This window comes from Lycium ferocissimum, chromosome 11, assembly GCF_029784015.1.
Source record: "Lycium ferocissimum isolate CSIRO_LF1 chromosome 11, AGI_CSIRO_Lferr_CH_V1, whole genome shotgun sequence".
In the NCBI taxonomy this organism is placed as follows: Eukaryota; Viridiplantae; Streptophyta; class Magnoliopsida; order Solanales; family Solanaceae; genus Lycium; species Lycium ferocissimum.
Window position 1 is genome coordinate 35,945,627 of NC_081352.1, and position 18,930 is coordinate 35,964,556.

At 34.0% G+C, this 18,930-nt stretch overlaps 3 protein-coding genes, 1 long non-coding RNA gene and 1 other non-coding gene across 5 annotated transcripts in view; 3 read left to right on the top strand and 2 right to left on the bottom strand.

The window, feature by feature from the left end:
- The window catches only part of LOC132035856 (uncharacterized), a 63,056-nt gene that overhangs the window by 38,014 nt on the left and 6,112 nt on the right, over positions 1 to 18,930 (bottom strand). The gene's annotated exons all lie outside the window — the stretch shown is intronic.
- LOC132035830 (ubiquitin-NEDD8-like protein RUB2) lies at positions 342 to 5,198 on the top strand. The gene is made up of 3 exons (XM_059425968.1): positions 342 to 570; positions 3,304 to 3,563; positions 4,890 to 5,198. The coding sequence occupies exons 1-3, from the start codon at positions 478 to 480 to the stop codon at positions 4,999 to 5,001; spliced, it is 465 nt and encodes a 154-aa protein (XP_059281951.1). The 5' UTR covers positions 342 to 477; the 3' UTR covers positions 5,002 to 5,198.
- On the top strand, positions 9,185 to 11,031 carry LOC132035829 (transcription factor MYB58-like). Its single transcript, XM_059425967.1, has 3 exons — positions 9,185 to 9,481; positions 9,977 to 10,106; positions 10,213 to 11,031. The coding sequence occupies exons 1-3, from the start codon at positions 9,343 to 9,345 to the stop codon at positions 10,835 to 10,837; spliced, it is 894 nt and encodes a 297-aa protein (XP_059281950.1). The 5' UTR covers positions 9,185 to 9,342; the 3' UTR covers positions 10,838 to 11,031.
- On the top strand, positions 11,580 to 11,652 carry TRNAR-CCG (transfer RNA arginine (anticodon CCG)). Its single transcript has one exon. It is a non-coding gene; the product is annotated as a tRNA-Arg (tRNA).
- Positions 11,869 to 16,033, bottom strand: LOC132036010 (tRNA (mnm(5)s(2)U34)-methyltransferase, chloroplastic). Its single transcript, XM_059426229.1, has 6 exons — positions 15,820 to 16,033; positions 15,149 to 15,215; positions 14,238 to 14,430; positions 12,872 to 12,945; positions 12,555 to 12,710; positions 11,869 to 12,248 (listed from the first exon to the last, which is right to left on the bottom strand). Exons 1-6 carry the CDS (start codon positions 16,010 to 16,012, stop codon positions 12,125 to 12,127), a joined length of 807 nt encoding a protein of 268 aa, XP_059282212.1. The 5' UTR covers positions 16,013 to 16,033; the 3' UTR covers positions 11,869 to 12,124.

An 18,930-nucleotide genomic window follows, 5' to 3' on the forward strand; every position in this document is an offset into this window, starting at 1 on the left:
AATAATTTCATTTTGATACCTAAAACTTTTATATGATTCAGTTTTATGGTAATCATTTTCTTGAAACAAAAAACAACCCAAAGGCAAGTAATATTGTGTAACAAAAAAAAATATATATATATATATAATCCAATTTTTCTTCAAAGAACTCGTGCTCATAAATAAATTCTAAGACAGACCTTTACCATACTTGTTAGTTAAAAACCTTAAACAAACTAAAGTCCATAACAAAACCAAATCGAATAGAATAAACCAAACCGGTTCCTAATAGCATAAGGATAAAAAAAGGGTTATAAAAGAAAGGAATATAGTCTGTGTTTTAGGTCCAATAGAAAAAAAATATGAAGGGAGATTGGGAATAAAAGAGGAAGCAAATAAATAGCGACCTATTCTTATTCTTATTTCATCCGAACGAATTAAGTTAGCGTCAAACGAACGAGGTTGTCGACTGTCTGTGTGTAGGAAAGCAATCAAATCATGCAGATCTTCGTGAAAACCCTAACCGGAAAGACCATCACTCTTGAAGTTGAAAGCAGTGATACCATCGACAATGTTAAAGCCAAAATTCAGGTGCCTTTTTATTCTCGCCCTTCAATTGATTTTGTTTTGCTTCGTGCTGTTTTTTTTTTAATTAATTAGGGTTCTTGTGTTTTCGATTCTTCTTTTACTAGGATTGCTTGTTTTTATGTATGTGTGTGTGGAGATTGATACATATAATAGCTCAACGTGTTGTGACTTATGTTTCTTTTGAGATTTATGATTTATATTCTGCTAATAGTTGCACGGTGAATAATCTAGTTAATTGAAGTGTTGGTCGTGATAGTTTAAAGGTGCTAATTTTACTTCTTACATACTATTGTGTTTTAATTTTTGTTCTTTCTCTGGTCAAGATGCAATTTTTTGAATGTGCATATGATGTGTATGTGGAGATTGATACTTGTAATAGCTCAACATGTTTGCAAATTCGTGTTGCGTATTATTTTCTTCTTGGATTTATGATTTATATTCTGTTAATAGTTGCACGGAGAATATGAAGGAAATTGGTGGTCATGATAATTCAAAGATGCTATTTTACATCTTACATACTACGGAGTATGTTTATTTTATAAGCATTGATCTTTCAAATTGCCGTTGAAGAAAAATAGAATTTGCTTCTAAGCTATATCGCATCAGCTCCTAATATGCTGTCAAATACAGTACAAAAAGCACTGCAACACATGCTTCTTGGCACATATAATGCACCAAGTAGCTTCTATTGATTGTCATAATTGTGCAAAAACGGGATATGCACTTCAATTTGGATTCTTCCTTGTTATACTTGCTTGTGTGTGTGTGTGTTTTTTTTTAATTTCTTTTATCCGATAAAGACAATTTTTATGCATGTGTATATAATGTGTGAGTCAATTTGTGTTGTGAATTATGTTTCTTCTGGATTTACTGTTATTCTAATAGTTGCTCGGCTCATAATCTAGTGAAGAAAAATGTTGGTCGTGATAGTTTAAAGATGCTAATTTAACCTCTTATATACTATTTGTTTTAATTTATTTATTTTCTTTCTCTGATCAAGATGCAATTTCTTTGAATGTATATATACAATGACTGTGGAGATTGATACGTATAATAGCTCAACATGTTTGCAAATTCGTGTTGCGTATTATGTTCTTCTGGGATTTATGATTTATATTCTGCTAATAGTTGCACGGAGAATAATCTAGTGAAGAAAAGTGGTGTCGTGATAGTTTAGAGATGCTAATTTTTTACATCTTACATACAATTTTTATTTTACTAGTCTTGATCTTTCAATTGTGATCTTTCAATTGCCGCTGATGAAAATCAGAATTTGCGCCTCCTAAGCTATATCCTATCAGCTATGGATGTGCTCAATGGATATAGACTTATTGGCACATACAATACACCTAGTCTGGATTGTCATAATTGTGCATAAATGGGATACGCACTTTTACGTCATTTTTCTCTTCAAAACAAAAAAAAAACTTGACTGTTGCAGCCATACAAGTGGTTAAATATATTGCATTAAGTATGGCCAGATGTACATGTATGAGATTGTGAATGCATACTTTCAGAAAATTGGATAGAAAACAAATAGAATGTACTCTTTTTGTGTGATTGATAGTGACTTGAGTTTAGATATTCTATTATTTATTCTTTTCTTGTTGGTAGATAAGACCTAATAGTTTCATGCCCACTAATCATGCAATTATATATTTTTCTGGATCATCTTTTTATTTGTGATAAATATTTATTCTGGAGCAATTATCACTTGTCTGTACAAATAAATTCCCTGTTGCACTTTCCAGTGTTTTCTTCCTCCCTGCTGGTCTTTTCCAATCTTCCTCCAGATATTATTGGAGTGAATGTGCATCATGTGAAGACAACTGACTTCTCATGTGTGTTTCTAGTTTGTGATTATACCGTGGATATAAAGTTATAAACACTAGCACCGTGTTTGCCTACATAAACATAAAAATTTGAGATGATGCCTCTGGGAACCGGTGATATTATTAAAATTTGAAACTCCAATTATGTGCTTGTATATTTATGTGACCTCGATGGATATTTCTATTTCATTTAGCTACATGTTCCCTCGTGCAAATTTGTGCTACCACGCTCTTGATTGTATCCCTTCGGCTAATGTTACAAGATATTTACCATTTTGGAGCTTTTTTTGAAGCCTTTTGTCTTGTTTACACTTGGTTTAAAGGAACTCCTTGTCAAGTAGGTCATGAAGTTGGTCTTGCAGTTCTTTTGGCTTAGATGGAACCAACTGTTGCGGAAGGATAGATAGGGTGTGTGCTAGAGCTCTATGCTCACTCAAGCATGGTCTTTTTTTTTTCTATTTTATGATCTAATACGGCTTAGGATTATGGTTATAGTTTTTGATTTGGTAGCTTGTTTATTTGAAATCAACCTTAATATTATCAAATCCCACACTCCTAGAATATGACCTCTAATAAGACGCCCCCAATGAAAGAGCTCCCATAACCCATAAGGAAAACCTCATATCCGTAGGGTGGTTCCTGGCAAAGCTAAACTGAGGTCTGTGAATCACAGTTGTACTTACATTGACTTTTAGTTGCCTAAAATATGTTATTTGCTGAGCATGTTGTATGGTGTAGTGTTCCCTTCTGCTTATTGTTTCCACTTCTCCTGCTATCCCTGCCCTCCCCTCCCCTGGGTTTGTCCACTTGTTAACTGTTGGCATTAGTGCTAACGTGTAATAGTCAATCATGTGTGGTTTTCATTTTACTTAGTTGAGAAGATTATGGTTGTGTTGTCTACCAGGATAAAGAAGGCATACCTCCTGATCAGCAGAGACTGATTTTTGCTGGGAAACAGTTGGAAGATGGTCGAACCCTGGCTGATTACAACATTCAGAAAGAATCAACTCTTCACCTTGTTCTGAGGCTCAGAGGAGGAACTATGATCAAGGTGAAGACTCTCACCGGAAAGGAAATTGAAATTGACATTGAACCCACTGACACCATTGATCGGATTAAGGAACGTGTTGAGGAGAAAGAAGGAATACCTCCAGTGCAGCAAAGGTTTGTATTTCTTTTATTCCGTTCAAATTGTATACACTAGATTTGTGGTTTTCAATGTTTGTTTATGCTCCTCTTGTCCACGCCATACTGCCTCCTCTCCTCCTCACCATGACACAAAAAGAGCAGCGATGTTGTATGTGTGATGCTTTGTTCCTGACCTTTAATTTTTTTTCCGGAGTTCTATTTGGATCTCTGCAGGTTATCATGTTTCTCTTTCCTGCTATTTCCAGCATTCCGTAATGACGCTCCTTTTGTTAGAATACTCTAAGACTTAAATTATGCAATGCTCCACTATGCCTGTTTCTGTAATGATAGCCGTCCATCGTTGTGTCATTTGAATGTCACCTATGGGTTTTGCTTAGATGCAGTATATTTAAGGACAAAGGGAATGCGAAACCGTCATGTCCATATTGTAAAAATGTTTTTGAGAAAAAATAAATCAATAAATAAATAAATGTTTTTGAGACATACTTTAGGGTTTTGGAATATACAATTAAACTTTTGTGTAGTTACTTGACGCAGCATATGATTAAAGGGCTTAATTTACTTAAGAAACGTCAGCCGAGATCTAGAAAAACCGGTTGTCGCTGGCAGAGCATGGTAAATATTCTATGGGTCTAACAGATCTTGATCTGCAGTTCTGCATTGGTTAAGACATTGTCTATAAAACTCAGTAGGTCTGATGACGTTTATAGATCTTTCATCTGCATTTGCTCTGATTAGCCAATTTCAAACATCATTTGTTGCGCTCTTACTACTAGAACAAAGCCCGGTGGACTTTCAATCTTTTCTCTGTTCTTTGTGAAAAAGATTGCTCACCGTCTTGGCTTCTTAGAAGTGTTTTCTTGCTAGTTGACCTAAATGTATTTTGTTACAATAAGTTGGACTTTTTTGCTTCTTACCTTAGCAGTGATGGTGAATGCCAAAACAAAACGATGCCCTTGGTCTGTCCGTTTGTAGCTTAAGCATTGAGATATCAGAAAAGATGAAAACATCATAATTCTATTCTTTAACACTTTTGGTAGACTTTTTGTGTATATTGTACAATAGGATATGTCTTTGACTGGAATACATTTCTTAGTTCACATAAATCCATGGTAGTATTGAGATGTTCTATGATTTCAGCTTTATTTCTGCTGTCTTATGGGCAGAAAGTGAATAGTGGCTCGGAGATATTAAACTTGTTCCTATGTTTATTTTTGTGAACTACTCAATTTACCCATACACAATGCGATATATAAATACTGTGTTCGTTGTTTTGTTATTTTATTTCTGTTGGCAGTTTGAGACAGTGGACTTACACTTTCTACATTTGGTTTATTACAGGCTTATTTATGCTGGAAAGCAGCTAGCAGATGACAAGACAGCCAAAGACTACAATATCGAAGGTGGTTCAGTTCTTCACCTTGTTCTTGCGCTAAGGGGTGGCAGACTCTAGGTTGCACTTAACTTGGTGAAAACTTAGATACGTGTTCCATGAACTTGGGATGACCATCTCTTCTCCTCCCCTCTTCCCCTCTTTTGCTTATTTACTATTGGAATAAACAGGAAAATTTGTGGTTGAGTATGTTGTGATTGATTGCCCTTTATATGTGTTGGATTCGCGCTTAATTTGCTATTTCTGGTTCTTTTTCATTTCTGGCCTCAATGGTTTAGAGGTTTACTCCCTTTAAATATGAACATATTTGCTTAGCTGTGAACCATGTATATTATACCCACAGAGTGATCTACCTTCTCCCCTTTATCTAGGAAAAGTTGCTGAGATTAAGCTTTGCTATTGAGTTATTATTGGTAATAAACTTCACTGCAGACATTGTAATGGTTGTTGGTCAAGATATTGGACTCTTTAGTTTGTCAAAGAAAGCTGCAACCAAAAAGAGCAAACGTGGTTTCGTTTTTTCAGCTGTCCTTTCTCTAATTAGGATTATACCTACCAACGCAAAAGATCATTGACTCTCCAAGAAATGGGTAGATAGTGGTAAAGTTGTATGTCAAACCCCCTCCCCCACTGTCCCCGTCCCAATTATAAAGTACAGCAATCGTGATAGTGCACGGATCCTTTACCTGCCAATGTGTGAACACTTAGAAAATTTAGGAGCTTAAAAGTTCAAACCACAAAATTGACGTGATGTTAAAGCGTTACGGATTTAGTTTGCACGCAATAGACAGACGCCTTTCTAGAGTCAAAGACAAATTGCAAATTGCATTCAGTGTTATTGTTAACGTCATCTCCCATGTGTCCGTTACGTTTGTTTGTAGTAACAGCTTGTAAGTGGCACTCTACTAATGTCTAATGTGATTTGCACCTTTGTTGAACTCATACCAAAAGAACACAACACTGGTTTGGCCGAGACTGCACATTTTTGAGCAAAAATTCCGGGTCATAACTACAAGTGACAAAAAAAGTGTATTATCATCAATAGCCGCCTTTTAAATGGGGAAAATGTGAACACGTTGCCTTTCATTCGCTTGGGCCTCTATTGTCATTTGTAGCTCTCTCCACACACTAGGAAAATGTGATTTTTATTCCTGTGATCATAAGTAATTTTTAAACACTTTTGCCACTAAATTAGAGTCTTCCCTGTATCAAGAAGATTTAGGAATTTATATAGTATATGATTAAAAAATATCTTTTTACTCCATCTACACAATATAATTTTCGGCGAAGAAGATTTAATTGAACCATTGCCACAATCTAGCTCCAACCTTAAGTGTATGTAGTTGAGTTTTCATGTGTGGACATGAATGTTGCAATATATATATGTTGGGATTGTGAGGAGAAGAGTGATAGTTACCTATATTAACCTATTGTAAGGCATCGCCAAAAATACTTAAAGATGCGTTTATTTGATTTGTCTGTGAATCAGAGACAGACATAGATTTGTGAAAGTTTATTTAACATTGTTTTTAATTAGTACCTAGGGTAACAGTATTATATTCTTAATAGTACTATAAGAGCTTGAATATCCATGTGGCTAACACAATTTGATGCGTGTCAAACATTACTTGCCTTTTGTCAAACACTGAAGCTGCTCACCCTCCTAACTAAATTGCACGCATTAACCATATTATTGTGCATGCATAATTAAAAGAAAAAGAAAAAACAAAGTCAAATGCTACATTTACTAACACCATAGCGAATCAGCGATGATAATTAGTTTCAAATTTTATTATTAGTACGTGCCAAGTCTTTGGGAAATGGCATTATTTGTGATGGTTCCCCAAATCCAACTGGTGACTTTTTGTTTCATTCTCAAATGTACAATTCCACTATGCTTAGACTAATCATGTCATCAGGTTTTCTGGTCACAGAAAAACACAAATTGCAAAGGAAAGTGTGACACGTGTCAAGACAGGTAAGCAACATTTTTTTTGCAAAAATTTAATGATGATAGCATAAGAAGTGGCAACTCCCTAGGATATTACGGTCCTTAGTCCCTTTATTCTTATTCACTTTTACAAATATAAAGATCGATTTTATGATCTATTATAAATATAATATTCCCTCCGTTTTAATTTATGTGAGCTCATTTTAGACACAACATTTAAGAAAGAGTGAAGACTTTTGAAACTTGTGGTTCAAAATAAGTCTTGAATATTTGTGTGGCTATAAATTATTTTATAAAGTGAATTTGTTTCCAAATTAGGAAAGAGGTCATTCATTTTGATACGAACTAAAAAGGAAATAGGTTCACATAAATTGAAACAGAGGGAGTATTAATTATATACTTGATCTTTTCACAGGAAAATGGTAAAAATATTGTAACACTTGAGATCTATAAAAAAGCATATAAGATTAGAAGCCTCCAATCTAAGCTAGAAATGCAAACAATGCCATAATAGAAATAAAGAAAATTAACAATTGAATTGGCTATATGTGGAAAACAAGGACTCTAGGGGAAGTTACCCATTTAATCCTTCTACTACAAATATTTACAGCCACTAATCAGTATATATTATATATTAATTATGCATATATTATATATTTGTCGGTTATTCTTTGAGCTGATAACTGTTTGAGTTAATTTCCCTTCTAAAAATTGCCTTTAGAGAAGAAGAAAAGACATTAAAGAGTAATCTAAAAACAATGGGATATATGTATACATAGATTAGCTCAGCTAATAGTGAGGCAAATGCTAAATGCATGCCTGCTTCTTATCCATTTTCATTATTATATTTATCATTTTAGAATTTTGAAACCGCCTGACCCATGCATTTCTTTTTTTTTAAATTATTTTTTCATCTCTTTTCAGTGTCTATCAACAATGGTGGATCACCTAAACTTTTCACATACTCCTCCACCTTCAAATTAAGTTTTCCAACCAGCTGACTGAATTAGTTCTTCTATAATTTAAAAAAATAAAAAAATAAGAAAAATACAACTTTACCACTATGTGGTATACAACAGTATTTCTATTGCAGGGAATAGGGACACTTCGAATCTAATTTCAAATTTCGTGGCCCCTTTGCCATTAAAAAATGAAATCCCAATTAGACTAGATACTGTAGCACTGTGCACATCTTAATTAATTCAGCCATCACTGCCTTTAATACTAGTACAGAGAAGACCAAAACAGTTTAATTTGTATAACAAAACCGGATGCATCTCCTAAGTTTAGTAGGACAAAAAAGTAGGAATATGTTGAAGTACAAAGTTTCAACTCTTTAGGAAATCCTACCAAACTAACTGTGTGAAAAGACTCTACAAATAATATCTCAAAGAATTTTGGTGTCCACTCTTGGTCTAACGTAGGTAAGAAAATCAACACTAATCTTTGAAAACCATGACTCCATAGAATAAGACGTGTTGTAGTTTTGTTATTTGTCATTAAGGAGTAGGTAAAAAAAACCTTTTTGGCTACTTCTAGTAAAAAGTCTTTACCTTATATCAGGACAATGAATTTAAACAAAAGGAACGTTGAAATGGATAGCTTATAGTAAGTTATTTGCAACTAAACTACATAGTATAAAAATGGGTCATGATATTTGTGTACACACTAGGAAGTAATATTATTGAGAAATCTTACTATGTATATTTTGTTTAAGCATTCGATATCCGAAATTCGTTTGACCAACTTAATTACTCCTTTTGTCCCAATTTTTGTGATACAATTTTCTTTTTGTTCTGTCCTAAAAAGAATGATACATTTATGTAAAACTTCTTATTTTATCATGAATGAAATGATTTAGAGCCACACAAATATTCTGGCTTGTTTTAGACCACAAGTTTCAAAAGTTTTCCTTATTTTTTAAACTTTGTGTCTAGTCAAACTATATCACATAATATTTATGGCTTGATTCTTCGTACTCATAAGTTTTCTATTATCGAGCTCAAATCACGACTTCTTATTAAAGGTCGAGAGATTCTATTCATCCACCACACACTTTCCTCATAAATCTTATATCGCGAACGTAAGTTGATAAAAAATTGTGTGATTAATTCTATTCGATATTTCTCAATTAGAAAACGAAGGGAATTAGCTAGTTAGCTTAACTTAGGAGGTTGACCTTTTAAATTTGCAAATAGTAGGAGTAGTGAATATTCTGGTCCACTTGAAATTCTTGGGAGGACCCCACGGCCCCTTTTCCTATAAGTTAATTATTTAGTGATGTAGATAAGGCATGTAAACTAAGCAAGGCGAGGTATATATAAGGAGAGGAGGGGCTAAGAAAGAAACCAAGTTATATATAGTAGACTGAGAGCTGGGAATATCAAGGATTAACATTACTGTAATACATCAAATCATTAGCTTGTAATAAGTTGATTATAGAGAATATAATGGGTAAAGGGAGAGCACCTTGCTGTGATAAAAGTAAGGTTAAGAAAGGGCCTTGGACACCTGCTGAGGATTTGAAGCTTATTTCTTTCATTCAGAAGAATGGCCACGGCAATTGGCGCGCCCTTCCCAAACAAGCTGGTACGTACTTTTATATCCATGTTCATCTTTCAATATTCTCGATAAATATATGTCCATATTATAGTCCGACTATGTTTAAAATCTTTATGACATTCTTTATTATCTGTGTGTATCAGCGTATGTTGTTTTTCCCTACCTTCAGTAGCAGAGTGATTTCATTAAGGGTATTCAACTTCTATAAGAATAGGATCATATATATCAAGCTTCTATTTCAAGTCAAGGGGATTCAACCCATGCATTTTATTGTTTTTAGCTCGTAATATACATGTATAATAAGTAAATAATTGAGCAAGGGGTATCATATGAAACCCCTTACTCGAACGTGGTATCCTTTGTATATTGGTATATCTCACTAACTTATAATTTTCAACAATGTAAAAGATGTTTTAAATACCATTACTGTATTTTAGGAGTAATAAAACATGTTGTAACAGATAATATATTATTTTTTTGGAGGTTACTCATTTTGTATGTCTTTTGTTGATGGATATATAGGATTACTGAGGTGTGGAAAGAGTTGCCGTTTAAGGTGGATTAACTACCTTAGACCTGACGTAAAGCGAGGAAATTTCACCCCACAAGAAGAGGAGACCATTATAAAGTTACATCTCTCTATCGGAAACAGGTATATATATAGTACTATCAATAATCCTCCTTGTCATGAAACATATATAGTCATATTTTTTGTTCTTGCTAATTGGTATCTGAAGCTATTGCATTAATAAATACAGGTGGTCAAAGATAGCATCGCAGTTGCCAGGAAGAACTGATAATGAGATTAAAAATGTGTGGAATACCCATTTGAAGAAGAGAATAAAGAAAGAGGAATATTGCAACATGAAAAACAATAATTCTTGCGTTTCATCACCATCTTCCTTTTCTTCTTCATCAACTTCAATAGTACAACCACCTTCTATACATCAAGATGATCATATTCCCTGTCAAGAAGAATTGGGAGATCATAACATGAAGGGCCAATGCATAGATACTTTATCAAGGTCTTGCTCTCCCAGTACCACTACTTCTTCATTAAACCTCTCCAACGTTGATCAACTTTCGATGGACAATCAAGTAAATGAAATCCCATATTCATCAGTAGGAGCAGTCGACGATAATATTATTGATTTTTGGGACTTGTTGGATACTCCTATTGATTTGGATACTGATATAGATATGGACATTACTACTCATCAGCTGCCAGTGGCCCAATATACACCACAAGGCTCATCAGTTGAATATGAATGTCAAAAGTGGTTGAGATACTTGGAAATTGAACTCGGACTAACAACTAGTAATAATGAACAATGTTGTGACGGTTTTGCCTCACGAGACCAAAATAGCGTCATGCAAGTCTAGTCTCTAATTACAACTAGCTAGGCAATCTTCATGTCTCCATATAGTACTATATCGATAGTGTCTATTATTATGGCAATTAATTAGCCGGGGAGTTTAAGTTTTATACAACGTATGTCTATGTAAACAATTTTAAGTTTATACTGACGGTGCATATTACTTAAACACATGATTTGGTCAAGAGACCATAGGAGTAATTATATATTTAGTATCTAGCTAGGGCACAAAATTGTTGTATGTTCAGCTAGAAATTAATAAAGGCATGCGTGCATGTTCATACTAGTTACTGGCAGCTCAGTTTGGTTATTTCTGTTGCTACGTATAATTAAATAACATAACATATAGTTTAGTTGTACATATGGCCGGTGCATGAGTCACAGTAGTGGATTCATTACACCACTCATGTTCTTCTAATTAGTATAAACATTTATTTAACCACTTAACAAGAGGATGTATAATTAGTGCTCTTACTCAAAAGTAGCGCACTATATATATCTACTACGATAATGCTTGAAAAATTGAGACTTCGGTAGTTATACAAATACAACTGTACCTGATGTCTCACGATCAACAAATTAGAAGTCTGAATATTCTACTCATTTTCATTCCGTGAATTTTTGAACTAATCAAAACAAAGATTAATCACAACTACAATAGTATTATTTTGAACTCTATTAATTACACCACTACTCATAAAATGAGGTTTTGGTTGACTATGGATGGATTTTGGGATATTAAGGAAATTGATCGCGTGGCCTAATGGATAAGGCGCTCGCCTCCGGAGCGGGAGATTGTGGGTTCGAGTCCCACCGTGATCGTTGCATGACCCAGTATTCATTCCATCAAAATCCCAAATTAATTCTGATTTTACTTTCTCTGCCATCATTTTGGTTCAAAGTTCAAACTGGACACAAATTTCTTGTCCACTAAAAGGGACTTGCTTTAAACAATTCTTACTTCTCAACTTCATTTTCTAAATATTCTTTCAACAACATCATTCGAAAATGTATCAGGAAATTTTTCCTACTTACAACTTCTATACAAAGTAAAGCTTCTTTCTTGCTATCTTCAAATAACAAACTACTAGTTCACTAGCATAACAAAGAATCATCAACTATCAATACATCCTCCCAGTAAAGTTAGCAATTTAGAATTTGAACAGAGTATGTCAAATCTAGGATTTTATAAACAATATCAATGTCAGTATCCCGATATATCATTACAACTTAAACGGCACGTGACCTCAGAAACCTGATAACAAGTTTCGTTTCGGTAACACAAAATCTTGTCCTATTTTTTGAACAAAAATATCAGCATGGGAGCTAGTGGGCGATTTAACGTTTGTAGTTTGCAACAGTTCCAACCCTCAATCGGTAGTCCGGAAGCAAAATCTTCAATCTTCTCAAACTCCTCCCTACATGATAAACAAATGTAAATATGCATCTAACATAATATATAACCATTGCAAATAGAATATGTACCAGTACACGCAAGATAATCAACTAGAGATAATCATACAACTACCTTCCTTACACAGAGGTCATCAGAAAAGTTAAAGGGAGTTAATGGATGATGATAAAGAAGACCATTGACCCAGAGCTTTTCCTACTTATATGTCAAGATGCTAGAATATATAGTCAGCAAGCAGATATACAATGACTCTCAAACCATAGAAATGGGACATTCAGCTGAAAAATGAACATAAGGTTCAAGAATTTACCTCCCACCCGGATGGCCCACATAAGTTACAATACTGATGAGTCCGCCAGGTGCCAAGATTCTCTTAGCCGCCTCTAATGCAAGCACAGTTGTTTCGGACTTGGTAATGATCTTTTTGTCACTTCCAGGAAGGTAACCCAAATTGAAAGCAACTAACCTGACACAAGCATGGGCAAAAAAAAATGGACCTGATCATTGGATGCTTAGATCACGATAGAATAGGTGCAGCCATGTAAAGATCACTGTCACGGAAACTAGATGATGTACACCTTCAGAGTTTTAAGTCATTAACATCCTTTAATCGAGAAGCAAAAATACCTTACAGCCACGTCATTTGGAACTATGTCCTCCATTTGACTATGAGAAATAACAAATAGCTCAACAAGTTCTTTCTGCACGAAGAACAACAGATGTGCTTTAAATGTATGTATAACTGATGAAGTGGGAGAAACATTATCATTACTGAAAGAAAGAAGATATTTAAACAATGGTCAGAGCGATGGTCATTAAAGAAAGCTTCATGCAAAAATAATCTGTTGGGAGAAATAGTTGAATGTCGAGAAAAGACGACAAGCGCTGCCATTGACTCATCCTGGATGCTAAATCCACTTCATCACATGTTTCGAATAAAAATGTAAAAGGCATCTACCCCACAAGACATTGGTGAAGAAGGTTAAATCCATTCACCCATGTGTAAGCACTAACCAGATTGGGTCCTGCAAACTTCCCAATTGAAGTCTTACGGTGAGCCTTGTTGTTCCATAAGCACAACTTCTGAAATAAATCGCACTACATATTATCCCAATTGTCTTTGGACTGACAAGTGAGGGTTGCTCAGTTGGTAAAGCACCTTCATCGACAACCGGTAGGTCCAGGGTTCGAGTCACGCTGGAGGGGGAAGTGTGGAAACACTATATATCCTCCAAAATGGGGGTAAAAATATATAATTAAAAAAAAAAAAAGTTGTCTTTGGACTGAAAAGGCTACAGAAAGCCTTGACTTTAGGTGGCACAAGGGGAGAGATCCCTGCCTAGGTAAAGCATAGTATAACAGACTATTATTAGTAATGTTTAGCTGGTTCTAGTAATTTTGGAGTTGGAATTAGAGTGCCAGGCAAGATGCCAAGACCTGCCTTTTGAAGTGGGAAAGTGGAAGTGAGGGCTGAGACAAACTACTTTACTCTTTTTTTTTTTTTTTTTTTTTGAAACTGGTACTATTAAAACTACTTTACTCTTTTAGGCTGGCATTATATCTTAAAGTAAGATTATACAATAAAAGCAAGCAACTATATGAATGCTAACTGCGTGCTTATATCAATTATCATAAGGTAGAGATAGTTGTTGGGTGTGTGTGAACAAAGTCCAACATTGGTAGCTGAAAAGAAAAACACCTTACTTATAAGGTCTTTGGATACTCTTACATCTTAATGGTGTGAGGCCTGTTGGGGAACCATGCGGGCTTGGCCCAAAGCGGACAATACACACCTTGTTAAGAGTATCTTTGGGCTGATTTAGCCCAACAATAGCTTTAAACCACACAGATTTTCAACTTTACAGGAAAATGTATCCAAACCGCCACTCTCTAGCTTCCGTCTATATAGTCGGGACAATCTACTATTGGATCCTCAACGGTAAAATGTCACCATTAATTAGGCCCAGAGATACAAAATAAGTAGAAGCAGTACCTCATCTGGACTAGCAAACTGGTCCAGTAAGGATGAAGTGCTTTCTAAAGCAGTTTTCTGAACATCCATGCCAAAAACTCGACCTCTCTGTGTCTTATCAGCAACCAATTTCAACAGTGCCAAGGTATCATAACCATTTCCACAGGTGGCATCAACAACTGCATCCCCCTTCTGAACAACATGCTTCCACACACTGCCAAAAAATGAGATTATACGCTGATATCTTTTTTTTTTTTTTAATGAAGTTAAAAAGTATTTCATAATTTATTTTTAATTATAAAATACTTTTGATGTTGCCCAACTAGAGAAAGAGGTAAGCCAGCATCTGCAGTCTACGATAGTCATACAGCTATAGACTGAAAACAAGGCAATGCAGTTTAAACTTTAACTTCTATATCTTGATCCAAAAAAACTTCTCTATCTTCAAAAAATTAAAGAAGAAGCAGCTGCTGAGAAATTAAGCAGTGAAAAGTTAAATATATAGAGTAAGGAACTTTCAAACAGACTTAAAGTTCAGAATTCTAATTGATTAGTTGAAATATAAAAGACGAAAGCTAACAAAGAAATCAGTTACAGCCACTTTATTAATGATAGCACGTCATTCGAATATTCACAGATCATATACCTCTAGGACTCATAAAAGGATAAATGACAAAGGGTTAGTCCCAGTGAGCAATTTATCGCAGCGTAAAGAAATTACTAAATCATATTTGCTACCAACCAGATTGCAAGTATAAATCTTTCTGCAGTAATATCATGATGACATAAACACATACAACTGCTTCCCCTTAGAAAAGGAACAATTTTGCATACTGCAATGAGGAAAATGGACCCAAACTAATGTTGAACCACAAACGTAGGCTCTAAATGAGCTGAAGAAAAAAAAAAAAAAAAGGAATCCGAGTACCTACTACTGAGCAACTTCAGTAGCTTTTTTTCTCCCAAAAAGATATTCCACCATTACTTGCTCCATAGACCCTGAGATAGATTAACCCATGGGTGAATTACTTGATTTCTACAATAGTCACTCAAAGTTGAGTTAATGATAAAAACACACCTGTACTGCCACTTTTTTTGCCAGTTCACACTCCCCAACTATCACTTTGTTCCTTTTTTTCTAACTGAATTATCACAATCTATGTATTAAAACACTCGTTGAAGCTGACTAGGCCAACTATCAGTTGCCCCTTTTTTCTACCTGAAAGTGATTTTTAATACATAGATGGTGAGATAGTTCAAGTAGGAAAAGATAACAGCCGATAGTTTAGGTGTATTTTTTACATCATCTCTAAGGGCTCGTTTGGTATAATGGATAAGCAAAAATACTTCTAGGATAAAAATTTAGTGCCGCCTTATCCCACGTTTAGTTGGAATAAAAACTCGGGATAACTAATTCCGGGAATTAGTTATCCCGGAATTATAGTGTTTTTTTATCTCATTCACGTTTGGTTGGAATAAAAACTCGGGATAACTAATTTCGGAATTGTAGTGTTTTTTTATCTCATATTGAGGGTGAAATAACAATCCGGGATATCTTGTTTTCTAACCAACCGAGCCCTGAGAAGGAAAAGAAAAATGAAACCTGAAATGGGGGAAATAGGGCTCGATAAAGAACTGTCCGCTCCAGCTACTGAAATTGAAGCTCCATTGGTCGCAAATACTGATATATTTCTGGTACTTATCTTCAATGATGGAGGAATATAGTATTTGAGGTTCCATTTGCATTTCACAATTCTCCGACCTAAAACCGAAGAATACGAATAGAGAAGATTCATTTGCAGCGAATACAGTGTTGCTGCTCGCGTTAGGGATGAACACAAAATCATATGAACGTAAGGCCAGGAGCAAATTAGGAACCGTTTGGACATTGAATTTATTTCAAACCTAAAAAATAAAAATATTATTTGATCAAATAAAAATATTATTTGGTCATATAGTAAATTATTTTTTTGGTAGTTTTTCGGATGAGGTTTTCAATTTTAGAAATTGATTTTGACCACTTTTTTAAATGAAAGTCTTTTCCCGGTTACAAGATTTACAATTTTTTTCAAGTGAAATATATATATTAAAATACTACTTCAACTTAAAAAAAAACTTTTTTTTCTCTTCAAATGTCAATCATATTTATGTCGAAACGTCTATTAAAGCTCAATTCAATTTGTCATGGCTAACTTTGATTTAGATCCAATCTTAAATGGTCATTTGATAACTAAAAATAAACTTATTTGGAAGTAGCCTTTCAAGGTCTTAGATTAGTCGAATAGAGATATAAATTGGCGTGTGAAATGGGAAGGTTGGATAAGTTAGACATAATATGAATTAGTATGAGCTAAATCGTGAGCATTGCTTAATTTAGCTAAATTAAATTATTCTATACATTCAAAATAAAACGTGTTCAACAATAATATGTTCTAAAAGATAACTCGAGAAGATTTATCTTCATGTATGAGCTAGGTTTAGGAGCTATAAAAAGAAGAGAATCAACTCTTAAGCAAAAACTAGGTGTCATGCTAAAAAATGATAATTCAATGGGGTCGTTACTAATAAATTTGTAATAAAAGATAGTCGAGCAACAAAATTTTACTCGAATGTTAAAAGATAATAGGGTCTCACAAGTTTACTGATGTGTTAATTTTGAACGTAAAATTTCCCTTATTGACACGATCTGATCCAAACTGACTTAGCAATGAAATACACTCACCTCAACATTAAAATGCAGACGAATTTGATCAGTTACACATTGTAGATAAAAATGAACACTTATAATATAGATAACAATTGAGCATTATATATGGGACAATGCGATATTTTTTTTTTAGAGTACGAGACTTAACTTATAATGGAGTCGTCTCTCAGGTCTCGATTTTTCATTTGATGAATGTTTTGTGTGAATAATTCAAATTTCAGTTTATCAATGTATCTGTTTTAGTTTTATTTTACAGTCGATTATGTGATTTGAAAGTATGTCTAATTCATTTATGTCGTACCACTAGGTTTATATTGTCATGAGATATTTCAGTTCATATTCGCTGTAGGCACTAAAGCATTAAAAGGACCTTTTTCCTAGTATGAGATGATCACCAAAGATCCATCCCCTACCATATTATCTGTTATATAAATAGGTTAATGTTCATTTTTCACAGAAAATAACAATATTACAATCGGTGTGGATATAATGTATATGTAAATACTAGTTTGCTTAAGGAAGTTCACATCATAAGTTAAATGAGCGTTGACAAATAACAAACATTAAATACGAAAGGTACAATGATGTTATGAATGACTAATACAAATACTAGTAAAAATATCAAGAAACAATTTTGTTTCCTGCTCTTCTAGGTACGCTGAGCTCCACATATTCGTGTACATTTAAAGAGGAACGATTTTAATCATTTTCGAAAATATAAAATAAAATTTGTAGTCATAGCAAGAGGAAGAAGGGTTTAAGGATTTGCACCATATGAGAGAATCTTAAATGTTACCTATATAATGTTCATCATCGAATATGCTTAATGGTTAAAATCATCAAGATACTCATGCATTTAAAAATTACCATGAAGCTGACCTTTTATTACTACTTTATTTGCAATTATTACATAATCATTACCAACTACTTTCATCGTCAACTACCACATCAATGATCAACCAAGTTTCATTGCTCAATCACCACCGCCAATCAATATCATTATCAATTAACTACATCAATCACTTTCATTATTCCAAAACTAACGCTACTATAGACCTACACCATCAGCTACTTTACCACCAACCGTCATTGTCAACCACCTTCAATTGTTCTTCCGGTTAGTTTTTAACGCACAAACACAAATATCAACTTTCATTATTAATCACTTTCACCATTAGCCTATGACGTACGACCATTATCCTCAACTCATCACTGCCACTAATTATGTTTTATCAGCACAACATTGTACCCAAACTCGTTTAAGCATGTAATTAAAATAAAGATTTATTGAAGTTAATCAAAAGGGATTTTTATACTATGCAGATTTAGGAAAGTTAATTACCCGGTTGAGCTCATGTTTCAAAAATTACCCGAGTTAGCCGCTTTCTCCGGCACCACAATCCGCAGCAGCAACAGCAACTGCAACTGCTGATGGTTTATTCTTCCTTATGCAATTTTTTAATCTTTTTGTTTTTAAAATATTTAAATTTTGTTTCACAACTGTTACGTTGCACTTTTATATGGGGTAGAAGGGTATAAACACCTCTATACATTGTATAAATCCCTCTATGTATAAACACTTCTTGTATAATTTTGTATAATATTATATACTTGTGTAAAAGTATTTTGCATCTCTTGTATAAATTTGTATAATCTTGTATACCAGTGTAAAATTGTGTATAAACACCTCTTATACACTTTTATACAAGGCATCACATTATCTACTCTAGGTGTATAAAGTTGTATATTGTTGTACAATGTTATATATCGTGAAAAAGTGGCTATGCGGGGTGTAATTTAAAAATATGATTACGCAAATGTAATTATGTATGCTAGATTGTACATTATTGAAATTTTCCCTAATCAAAATTTAAACCCCAAACATATATTTTGAATTATACATTATATATCTCTAATTTAAATTAATGAAAAGAGAACACTAATAATCCAAAAATTCCAAATATAGTAAATTTTGCTCTACAATTGTATTTGTACCATAATCTTATT